The 11812-nt window shown below is 43.7% G+C and overlaps 1 protein-coding gene across 2 annotated transcripts in view; it reads left to right on the top strand.

The window, feature by feature from the left end:
- The first annotated feature begins 1513 nt into the window (after positions 1-1513).
- The window catches only part of SMARCA1 (SWI/SNF related, matrix associated, actin dependent regulator of chromatin, subfamily a, member 1), a 35296-nt gene continuing 24997 nt past the window's right edge, over positions 1514-11812 (top strand). The window contains exons 1-6 of one of the 2 annotated variants that reach the window (XM_044427266.1): positions 1514-1696; positions 5264-5350; positions 6011-6177; positions 7582-7682; positions 7793-7893; positions 11022-11201. In XM_044427266.1, the coding sequence (XP_044283201.1) occupies positions 1538-1696; positions 5264-5350; positions 6011-6177; positions 7582-7682; positions 7793-7893; positions 11022-11201 (795 nt within the window). In that variant the 5' untranslated portion in view covers positions 1514-1537. Of the gene's footprint in view, positions 1697-5263; positions 5351-6010; positions 6178-7581; positions 7683-7792; positions 7894-11021; positions 11202-11812 lie in introns of those variants that run through there. The other variant, XM_044427267.1, reaches the window with a different exon arrangement.

Here is an 11812-nt window from a genome sequence, read left to right as displayed (position 1 = left end):
CTGGAGAATTTCTCTTTATTTCAGACAAACTTCCTCTTACTAATGTCAATAAATTAAATGGGTTCAAATCTTTATTTACCCTAAGTCTTGTTTAAATGTCATACTGGTAAGAGATTGATAGTGTCTAAGGTTGTGATCCTATATATACCTACTTGGAAGTAAGCCCTGTTGAACTCAGTGGGAGTGATTTTTGAGTAGACATTCATGGATTGTGTTTATGCACACTTAACCAGTCCTAGTGAACTCAAGGGGGGTTACTTCTGAGTAGATATACAGAGAGAACTGTACAGATGCAGGTATACAGCAGTGGAGGTGCAGATAATATGAAACAATCACAAGACCTGTTGTGTGATAAACTCTCACCTTGCTCAAAGCCTGCGGCACAACGCACCCATGTGAAGTAAATTGGCCTCGGTATGAGAGTTCATTTTGTCCTGAAACTAAAATCATTCAGGCAAGGGCGATTAAACGTGGATCGGAAATGTATTTGTGTTTCAAGCCCAACATTTAATTCAAACAGGGAGTTAGTGCCCTCTTGTGGTAGCAAGGAAACACTGCATTTTTAAACTAATTGTATTTATTGTATGGCACATTCACATCACACTTCAATAAAAACACCAGCTTAAAAACATGACATACAAAATACATACGAACAATGCCTGTTCGTGTTCGTGGCATTCCTTAAGTCACACGAGCCCCTGGGCGGTGCTAAAGTCCCTTCAAGGCAAAACATCTGGCAGCCAGTCAATCCTAGTGATTTTCTTGTGATCTCCTGGCTATATCACATCACATTTTTTTAAACTAGTTATCTGCTGTGGCATAATATCTCACGAATTTATTGTAATTAAGAAACATGCATGCCCGGCTAAAGCTGGGGAGGAAAAAGGTATTTTTAATCCTTTCTGTTGCACCATTTTCTTAATTTAAATCGGATGGGCAGATGTGGTCAAGTCTTTTTCCTTGAACCCCATGATCCATTAACTGGAGAAGAGCGCAGATCACATATCCTTAGAAGCCAAGAACTTTTCACCCAGAAATTTATTTTGAATACAAGAAGAGAACAGGAAATAAACAATCGATTGAATTTCTTGCTAGAGTTGGTGTCATAGAATTATTTTGCTCAAAAGCGAGTGTTAAAGGCATCCTCTGCCCATCCTCCGGATGTAGTGTTCAGAGATTTAATCCGTTTGTAGCATAATACTGCATCTAAATTCCCTTTCGATCTTTCTTGGCTTGTTGACATATGCAAATAAAGTAAGTCATTTAATTTACACACCACCCGTACACACATATCAGGCCGGTGTATGTCCAGAAACATAAACTGCAACAGGACAGTCATCGACCCGGAGAAGCGGAGGCTCCGCCCAGGCGGGCGCCGGGGGCGGGGCTTCCTCCGCTCCCGGCGTCACGTGCTCGCCCGTGGCCGGCGGCCGCCAGCAGGTCTCGGGCGCTCTCGCGAGACTTCGCGCAGGGGGCGGGGCGGGCGGCCTTGCGGGGTCCCTCCCGCGCCTCCCCGCTTTCTTGCTCGTAAGACAAGATGGACGCCGCCGTCGCCGGTGCGGCCGGCGAGGCCGATCTCGCCCCCGCCGCCCGTCCGGACGCGATCAGCCCGCGCCGCGAGGAGGGCGAGGAGGAGGAAGAGCCCTCCACCTCGGCCGCCTTCTCTTCCCCCTCGCAGGAGCCCGGCCCGGAGGAGGTAGGGGCGGCGAAGGGGGCGAGGGCGGCGGCGGCGTGGCCTCGGCCTGCGGATCCTTCAGGCGTCCCAGGCGCCTCCCTCGGCCGCAGGCGGGCCCGCCCCCTCCTCTCTTGCAAAGCCCTCTGTGCACGCTCAGGAGCTCGCGCGCCGTGCTCGCGGGAGGAGTGGGCCTGATGGAGCGGGGGTCCCGCCGGCATCCTCCGAGCTGCGCCTTGCCCCCCAGTGGCTGGGAGCGAACAGGGAGAGGGGCCTCTCGCCCTCGCGTCCTGCATTCTGCAGAAATGATAATCAGAAATAAACATGCATCTCTCTATTAGTGATCATTCAGAAAGACGTACTTAATTATGCAGCTGCATAACATCTCCCCCCGCCCCGCAGAATCCCTGGAGGACTTGCAGAATCCCCTTCCATTTCTGTGCTCACAACAGCCCTGTGGGGTTGGCCAGGCTGAGAGTCAGTGATGGGCTGAAAGGTGCCCAGTGAGCTTCGTGGCCGGGTGGGGACTTCTGAGCCTGCTCTGCCCATCTTTTGCCCATATGCTGCGCTGGGAAGGAGGCAGGACACCTAATAAGCCTTGCTTCTGATCTGGCAGGGCGCTTTCTCCATTGTCACGGATTCCAACCTCTCTAGTGGTGTAATAAGTTCCTTTTTGTCTGTCAGCCAAAAGATCAAGATTTCAGAAATCTTGACATGTTGGATCTAGGCTTCCACTAAAGGACAGTCCCCTTGATTTTTCTCATTTGGTGAAGTTCATCACAATGAATTTAAAATCGTTTGGCTTCATTGGGTGTGCCGTTAAATATAAGTTTGAATAAGCCAATATTTCTTTACTGGGCAAATGGTTACAAAAAGGAGGGATGGGAATACTGGGGAGAGAGAGAAATGGCTCGTGGAAGTTGGAGGCTTTTTGCATGTTCAGACTCCCAGGATTGCTAGGGGGAAGATGGGGGATCTACAGACATTCAGGTTAGGCACTTTGCAAGTCGGATGTTGGGTCTGCAACTTCTTGATGGCGGAAATAAAGGGTGATCCTGTTTACCTTCTAAGGAGCTGCACTGACACACCGCTCCTTACTCCTGTAGCAACTCTGATATCTAAGTTGGACTGAGAGGTAGCAACTCGAACGTGGGTTGCACAATCTTTTCCTTTTGTCGCCTTTCGTTTGCCTTTGCGTGCCATTCAGGGGCAGGGGACATGTGGGATGGCTAGCATAGTCTTGACCTTCCTGCTCGCGACTTGAAGCGATGTGGACTCTATTGGAAACATGTTGCTAGCTTAGGTGGATGATCTGATCAAGCTCAGAACTTGAAGGCTTGCCTTGTAGTCTTCTTTCTCCCCTTTCTTTCTCTCTTTGGCTTTATTTTGTGTATGTGTTTGTAAATTTGCAAAGGACAAGTATATAGGATGCGTATGATGGAATTCTAGAGGGTATCTGTTTTAAGCGTGTTGCAAAAAACCAAGAAACAATTACGTGGTACCTGAAAGGCTTGAAAGGTTTACAGGTTACCTTGTGCATATTTACATAGAAGTAAGCTCCATTGCATTCCGTGGGGTTGGATCAATGTGCATAGGATTTCAGCTCCATTGTGATATGAGTGTTTATACACCAAGGGCATTCCCATTTAGCGGTTTATTTCTTTCTCTGTTTTGTGAGCAGTGGGGCAAAAGGTGATGCAAGGCAAAAAGTATAGTTGTCGGTCAGTGGCATTTCTGTGTAAAACTCAAATATATTTTATCTTTAAGTTGTGAACAGATGGGTAGAGCCTTTGTTCTTAATGTATGAAGAACATACTTAAAGAAGGCAGGTATTGGCCGCTTACTTTCTCTGATAATGCAAGCCTCTTGTTTGATGTTAGCAGTGGACTTGGTGAGGGAGGAAAGATTGAGGCTTAATCCAGACAAGACAGAGTGCCTCTGGTTAGTTAAAAAGCAGATCAAGAAATAGGAATTTAAACTATATTATATGGGGTTATGCGCTGGCTGAAAATACATTTTCACAATTTGGGTGTGCTGGATTCAGTCCTGAACTTTGGTTTCTGCATTTCAGTGGTAGCAAGGAGTGCCTTTGCGTAGCTAACCCATGTGTGTACCATGCTTTGAATGTTATGCAGCAACAGATCAACTGAGGTTGATTAAGCAAACCGCTCTTGTGCAGCATGTGACCTGGCAGCTTGTGGATTAACTGCAGGAGAACCGGGCCTGTGTTCTGAATTTGAGTAATGGCTGAAGGATTGAGTGTTACCAGTTGTTTTCCTTTTTACCTGGAGACATAGGTGAAGAACTCTTCATAAACCTCTTCCTCCCTAATTTGTAGAGCAACATATGGTTTGGCAAAGTGCTCTTGGATACTCACGTCTGTTTGGCTGCGTTTTGAAAACTCATGTGTAGGAAGTCAAGCAGAGGGAAATCTCTGCCAAGCATTTTCTGTTCACTTTTCATATTATGAAGGAAGGTGAGGGAACTGCCATTCACGGCATACTTGCAATATCTTCTTTGCAATAGTTGCAAAGAAGCAGCTATGGTTGATGTTGGTGTGTATATAATTCTGAGCCGTGGTTGTTGTGAACAGGAGGAAGGGATAGTTTTCATGTTAGAGTGGGGAGTGAGTGGAAGCAGCATACTTGCCCAAGGCTGGCTCCCAGTTGGCATATTGATTTGCAGGGAGCAAATCAGAACTTTAGATGCTGCAGTGCAGGAATAGTCTCTATTTCTCTAATCCAGTAGCCAGAATAAAAGACAATCTAATCTCTTTTGCAGCCTTTTTGTAATTCTGCAGTAGCTGTTTGTTTCAAATTTGTACCAGTACACCTATTCCAATGCTGCTATGGATATTTTTGAAAAAAGTAGCAAGCAATGGTAAATTCTCATATTTTATTAATAGTACAAGTCAGAAATTGGTTTTTAGTTCATTTTTGTCATATCTATCCGCACTTACTGTCAGGAATAAATCTTGCTTTTAGTGCCATGGTTGCCTTATAATTTGAGAAGAGGTTAGGAATCTGTGTACCTGCAGCTGTTGTTGGATTCCTGCTTCAGTTGGCCTCATTCACTATGGTCAGTGTTTAGGGATAATGGGATTTGGAGTCCATGGCTCTCTGGAGGAACACATATTCCCCAACCGTGTAATAGGTACAAATGGTAGAATTCAAAACAAGTTTCCTCTATATATTCCATTGAGAGTATTGGGTATGCTTTTCTGGCTTACTCAGGGAAAGGGTTTCTGCCTCTGAAATTCTTTGAAAAATTAAATATTGATTATAAAAGCTTTTTGGGCAGCCCAGAAAAACTCTTGACATTGGGGTGCCTAGGAAGGAGGTGATGAGTTTCTGAATGTCAGCTTTTGATACCAGGAAAGTCCTTGGAAAAAATGAGAGAATGACTGCCATGTTGATTTGTTGCATCAAACAAAAATGAAACAAAACTAAAAGACCCCCCCAAGCGTCTTTCCTTGTTCCAGAAGCACTTTCTAGATTTTGCAGATACAATGGTGTCCTTGCTCCCATTTTTGCTTTAATGTGTCAACTTTTAGACCTGTGATAATTGTAGAATTTTAAATTTTATTTTCAGAAATATGATCCCCCATTTCAGCTTAAACCTCCTCCAAAAGCATCTAAATCTGAAAAAGAAGTTGATCCAGAATATGAAGAGAAGATGGTAAGTTTTCTGCTCTAGCAATTTATCTGATGACACTTTTGCTATATCGTTAAGCTGGATTTAAAGTTCAGTTCAGTTCTTTTAGCAAAGGTGTAAAATGCTATTCAGAGGAAGTGCCGACAGTGGCTGTAGTTTCCAGACCAAGGCCAAGTGTAGCCGCACACAGAGTTTGTTAAAACAATCCAGTCTTGACATGAACAATGTTTAAACCTCTGTGGAAAACTGTACGGCTCAGTGAAGGACAAGTAAACAAAGAGTTGAATGAAGCACAACATTGAAACAGTTGTGCTTAGAATAGAACTGCTCAAGATTTGGAAAGAATAATTATAGTGCAAAGTTGCAAAAATGTCATTAAGAGAAACTGTTGATTGGAGTCCTGGTAAATAACAGTTATCTCTGAAAATCTTCTAAGTTAACTGAATAATGATTAACCTTCAGGGTCTAAAATGAGATATAGTCATCTTCCTTTTTTAGCTAATAACATCAATAATAATGTATATATAGCAAGTGTTTCAGTTAGATTGGATTCATATTTCATTGAAATCAGCATGAAAATGTGTGATACCTAATTTGACTTCTTGATTAGGAGGGATGCATATTGTGACTTCAAGTTGGTGTCATATTTCAAAGATTTCTTTGCTTTTCTTGCCTTTCATATAGAAAACAGATCGAGCCAAAAGGTTTGAATTCCTGCTGAAACAGACAGAACTTTTTGCACATTTTATTCAACCTGCGGCACAGAAATCCCCAACGTCTCCCCTAAAAGTAAAGCTTGGACGACCACGTGTAAAGAAAGATGAAAAGCAGAGCTTACTTTCCGCTGGGGAGTATGTTTCCCCCCCTACCTTTTAAGAAGTTATATTGCATTTTAAATTGTTGGCAGCTTAAATCTTGGTACATGTATTGTTCATGCTATATGGTGGCCGGAGTCATGTGGTTCAAATACTGTATAGTTCTTATTAATGGCTCAGAACACTGGAGCAAATACGTTAGATTTGGTGTTCTGCTCTATGAGCAAGCCTGTATCCAGTTGTTTTTTTAATTCCACTGAAGTTAATGGATAAGGGGGATAATTGGTTGAAGAATTATAATCTTAAATATCTTTCCTATAAGTTTGGAATTGAAACATTTGGAATTGGAATGTTGTTTCAAAACTCTCTCTGGTTTATACATAATATGCTTTAATCAAAAGCTGGCTTTTGCAATCTCAGAAACAAGGAGCGAAAAGCCATGGTTAGCTAGCAAGACAAAAACAGTGAAAACTTGCAGGTGTTTTGAGAGTGGGGAGGAGAGTCAGGTCCAGCCTGGTCTCCCTTGGGATACCCACAGGAGGATCAAGGGGGCAGAGAACCCCTGGGAGCCCCATTATCTGCTGAGCACAGTGTGAGTTGTCTGCAGAACAACCAGTCCACTGGGGCTTATTGCCTGGGTGGGTTGGCGTGATTTGCAAGCGCCCCCATGAGCCTGCTATGCCGTGTAGTGATGCAGTTAGCATCTATTCTTAACCCAGTCCCCTAGGGACTGTGCCATGTATTATATCTGGATATGTGCAAACAACCAATAAGCAGATGGAAATTGGTACTCAAATGCGGGAGTTCATCTGTAAAGGAAAGCGCAAGATGAGGTTCTGCAGCATCTTGGTCAAACTGACATCTTGTGCTTGGCAGACCTGTGTCTGGGCTGTGCTTCAGCCTGTAGGTGGAGCTGCATGTAGTACAACGAAATCTTCATACGTGGCAATGAGCGTGTTGCACTGGGTGGCTTGACCAGAATACTTCTCACCCGCATCTGTGTGTGGGGATCTTTTTTTGTGGTCTGCAGGAAGAGTCATCAAATAGCCCCCGTTGGCTGTGGGGCAGCACAGGCTCGTGTTTACCATCTCAGTGGAAATCAGGCCCTGGGTCCAGCAGTAAATAAGCCTGCTGGTATTTGTGTTACAGGTCAGGGTTGGTGTCTCCAGCTCTGGAAAATGGAAATAGCCGACTGCGCCCACGGCTGTTTTATTTCTACACTGTGCAATAGCCAAAGCTGTTTGAGTGGTTCACAAAAATGACATCCCAGCATAAAAGAACTGGGAATGTACTATGTCATCTTTATTTACAGCAGTTTGAAAAGTTGCAAACAAGTAGGCAAAGCTCCAAGAGGATGGCAAGACGATAGATGAGAAGCAGCTCTCTGAGAAGACCGCTGCCGCACCTGCTGCAGGCTTGAGTGTCTTCTTTCTTTTGCAGTTATCGCCACCGGCGCACGGAGCAAGAGGAGGATGAGGAGCTGCTTTCTGAGATTCGGAAAACCTCAAATGTGTGTACTCGATTTGAGGAGTCTCCTTCTTGTTAGTATATTCATTGAACACTTTCTTCATTTGCTTGGATGAGTTAAGGAATTAGATCGTAGTTTAATCGGGTGTATAAATAATTAAGTGGCACTTTTATGTTTTTGCAGACGTTAAAGGAGGAACGTTACGAGATTATCAGGTTAGAGGGTTGAACTGGATGATCTCCTTGTACGAAAATGGCGTGAACGGCATTTTAGCTGATGAAATGGTAAAGATACTACTTTTGGAATGTACTTATGGGGTGGGAGCAAGGTGTGTGTTTCTTGCCAACATGTCATGCTTGAAGGTGAAATGCAAATCGTGAATATTGGAGTGTGCGATGCACCAAGTGGGAAGAATTGGTTCCAAATAAGAAGGCAATAAATAAAAGTCAGCGGTCACAAGCCAGAGGTGTGCCTATGTTGGAGCCTGTTAGCGGAAACTCCTTTGTCAAATCCCCAAGCTCTTTTAAAGCTCTCTTGCTTTTATGTAGTAGCTGTATGTTATGATCCATGCTCTGTTCTTCATGCTCCATGGTAATTAAGCTAGTTTTAATAAAGCCTTGCAAATAAATCTGGAATTAACTAACTCACAAATAGTTGGCCACTTGGGGAATGCTTGAGTTAAGAGTTTACCTCTATCTGCCTCAATTATTGTGCAGCCATTACTAATATCAGTGGAGTTTCTTATTGCTTTTATAATTCCTAATAAGCCAGGAAATATCCAGATGAAATCGGCAAGACCAGAATCTGAACTTTTGGGCATGGCTGTGGAAGAGCCACTTTTTTCCCATGCAAGCTTGCTCACCTGTTGAGAGAATTTTCTTCTGTCCTGCCAACCCCGGAAATACGGCTTTTTGCTGGCTGTACTTGTTCCTTTCTTGTAGGAGCATGTCTTGCCTCATTTTCAATGGCTTTTTTGATGGCCCGGCAGTGAGGGTGGGGAGTGCGATTTGCTACTGTGCTGCATGTGGATTGTGCACTTTTTTCTGTTACTAATCGACTGATGCTGCATTAAAAGCACCGAGCAGTATCCAATACTTTCCAAGTGCCAGTGGGACTCACCGCTTGTGCAGCTGGGATTTAGTTTTCAGGTAGCAACCAGGGGAAGTGCTTGTTTCTAGAACGGGGCAGGCCAGCAGAGTATGTAAGCCTGTCTCAGCCCAGGAACAAGCATCTTTGAAATGCTCAATTCCTGTTGCTCATGCTGTGAGACCCACAGGAGTGCAGTGCCCTCATTGACTACTAGTCATTGTTTTAAAGCGTGAGTTCATTATCTTTTCTTGTCGTTAGTTGCCTTGAGCTCTATGGTGGAAGTACAGCATGACAATTTTTTAAAGAAATAATAAAAGCAAATCTGTGGGCAATTAGATTTATTTGTGGAAGATAGGTCTTTATCTGTGACTGCTTGAAATGCCTTGTGTGTATTACTTACGATATTTTGCTTTCCTCTTTTCTTTCCATTCCTTTTTTTCTTGTGTACTATGTGCATCAGATTATTAGCATCCTGACAGGGACTGTCTTACCTTTTAATCTTGCGCAGTTCTTAGAAAGTTTTAGGAAATTTATACATGGGAAATCATATTTAAAGCTCTCTGAGAAAAAGTTGGCTAAATGCAGCTTATAAAAGTTTGCTTGCCCACATTACACCCATGTTAGTTATTCTGTGCACAATGAGTAGGCAGAGAGGAGGAAGAAGAATCCCCTGAGGCCCAGTTTTAGAAAGCTTTCCTGTCGGTTGCTGGTAGACTCCAGCCAGACCCTAGAGCCATGCAGAAACACATCAGAGGGCCTCAGTGGCCAGGTAGGCTGACAGGGGAGAAGTCACTCTTGCAAGTACCCTGTGGTCAAGTTGCTGAGTGTTTTATATACTGGTAACAAAAGCTTAAACCCAGCCCTGTAGCATACGGGCAGCCAGTGCAGTTCCCTCTGCAAGGATGCAGGCTCAAAAGCTTCTGCACGAGCTTTAAGGGCAGCTGCACACAGCGTGTGTTGCAGTAATCCAGTCTGGAGGTTTTTGCCAACCTGTCCCTGTCCAGGAGAGACTGTCGCTGGTAAGAGGCACTCCCTGGCCCCTTGAACCTTCTGTAACAGTGATGGATCTTACTGTATCCCTAGACATTCAACCCCACCTTTCAAAGGGAATTCAACCCCATGTAAAACCCCAGGCCTTTGGCCTGACCTCAGGGATCCCTCACGCTCCCCTCCTCTCTTCTCTAGCATGTTGTAAGTTCATACTTCAGGGCTCGTGGATCTGATTCAGGTTTCATATCCTGATTTATAATTTGGGGTTAATAAAGCATAGTTTTCCCAATGAAATGCAATGGAAAGCTGTGCCTTAACATTCTGTTGGATATAGTTTATTATGGCCTATAAATGAAGAGGGGGTGCCAGCCTGAGGGCACAGTGCTCATTCTCAGCCATGCCTTGCTAGATCAAGACTATTAAGTCCCAACCAGCTGAGTTCGTATTTTTAATGGTGTCAGGGTCATGGGCAGAACTTTCCGAAGGGGATGGCAGATGCCTGGCAGTGCTGAAAGAGCATAGAGGTTACCTTTGCCTCTCTGTTCTGTGTCTTTTTTCACCAATTAGCATCTGCACACACCAAGTGGAGTCATGGGGATATGAGCAGGCATCCTTCAGAATGTAGCAGGTTTTTGACACTTCCCCTTCCTGTCCCTTTCTCCCTCATTTGCATCCTTACCTGAGGCTGGAGCTTCTCACAGCCACTGTATTCCTCCCACCGCACTGTGAGAGGTGATGGAAGATGGAACGGAGAGGAACTCTGAAATATTTTGTGGTCCTGGGGTGCCCTCTTAGGGACCACGGATTGCTCCTAATGTCTGTTTATGGAGCTGATGTGGATAGAAAATGGGCATGTCAGAGGAAGTAAATTGTCAAGACAAGCCCACCTTTGGCAATTCCTATTTGTTTTCAGGCAGTGGGTTTCTTTCTTACATGTAGAAAATTAATGAGGTGGCAGGTATCTCAACAAGTCAAGGAATAACAATCCTGTATAATTTAAAGAAAAGATGCATAAACAGTAGCACAGACTGAGGCTCAAATTTTCAGTTGCAACATGCCTGAGAGCAAAGTGTAATTAAAATTTTCATTCTCTGTAATATTTCTTGTATATTACAAAAGAATGCTTATGAGAAGCTGTAGTTTTATTGTCTAAGAGCAACCCTAGCCAGCGTTGTCATTTGCATATGGCAGTATATTGAAATTATGGCCAGTATTCGTTCCATAGATTGTACTGTGTTTGTAGACATTTCCCTACACGATTATAAATGGAAATTAGTTCAGTATCACTAAAAATGGCTCATGACTTTAAATAATTTTAAAATATCTGTTGTAGGGTCTAGGAAAGACACTGCAAACTATTGCATTGCTGGGCTATCTGAAGCATTACCGGAACATTCCTGGTCCACACATGGTACTGGTCCCAAAATCGACTTTGCACAACTGGATGAATGAATTTAAACGCTGGGTCCCAACATTACGTGCCGTCTGTCTCATTGGAGATAAGGATGCTAGAGTAAGTCACGCCAATTAAACCATGATTTGCTCTATGATACTCAAAGAACTAACTTTCTGTAGCTATTATTTATTATATTTGTTAACACAGTAAAGGAATACTAATTAATTAGTCTGTCAATAAAATCTGCATGGATTTTCAGCAGTAAAGGAAAAAGAATACTTTGTTTTAAGTTGTTGCATGCATATGCCATGTTTTGAATCCTTCGGGAAGAGGCATTTCTTTGTCCTTATGACAGGCAGAAATGCCTCTTTCACGCCGATTAATTTTCCTTTACCAGGATGGTGGTGCTAGTACTATCCTTATGGAGCTTCCTGTTTCCCCCCTTTTCCCTCTTTTTGTTGTTCTTCATCATTCTTGCAAAGCTCTTTTTCTTGTATTGGGAGATGACTTTTGTAACGACTAAGGACTCAGCCCTATTCATGTTTAGACAGAAGAACACTCCTGCAGTTCTCAGCATCCCCCAGGCCACCATGCTGGCTGAGGAATGCTGGGAATAGCCTAGCATGTTGTGTCTCACACGCATAAGACCATGCACTGAATGGGTCAGGTAGCCCCGCTTTGTTTATCCAATTGTGTTTACCATGTTGTTGTTGTTGTTATTTTTTAAT

The sequence above is a fragment of the Varanus komodoensis genome, unplaced genomic scaffold (genome assembly GCF_004798865.1).
Source record: "Varanus komodoensis strain SLA01 unplaced genomic scaffold, ASM479886v1 scaffold18_3, whole genome shotgun sequence".
NCBI classification, from domain to species: domain Eukaryota; kingdom Metazoa; phylum Chordata; class Lepidosauria; order Squamata; family Varanidae; genus Varanus; species Varanus komodoensis.
The sequence above is the reverse complement of the archived record's forward strand: the minus strand, read 5'-3'. Positions and strand labels throughout refer to the sequence as shown.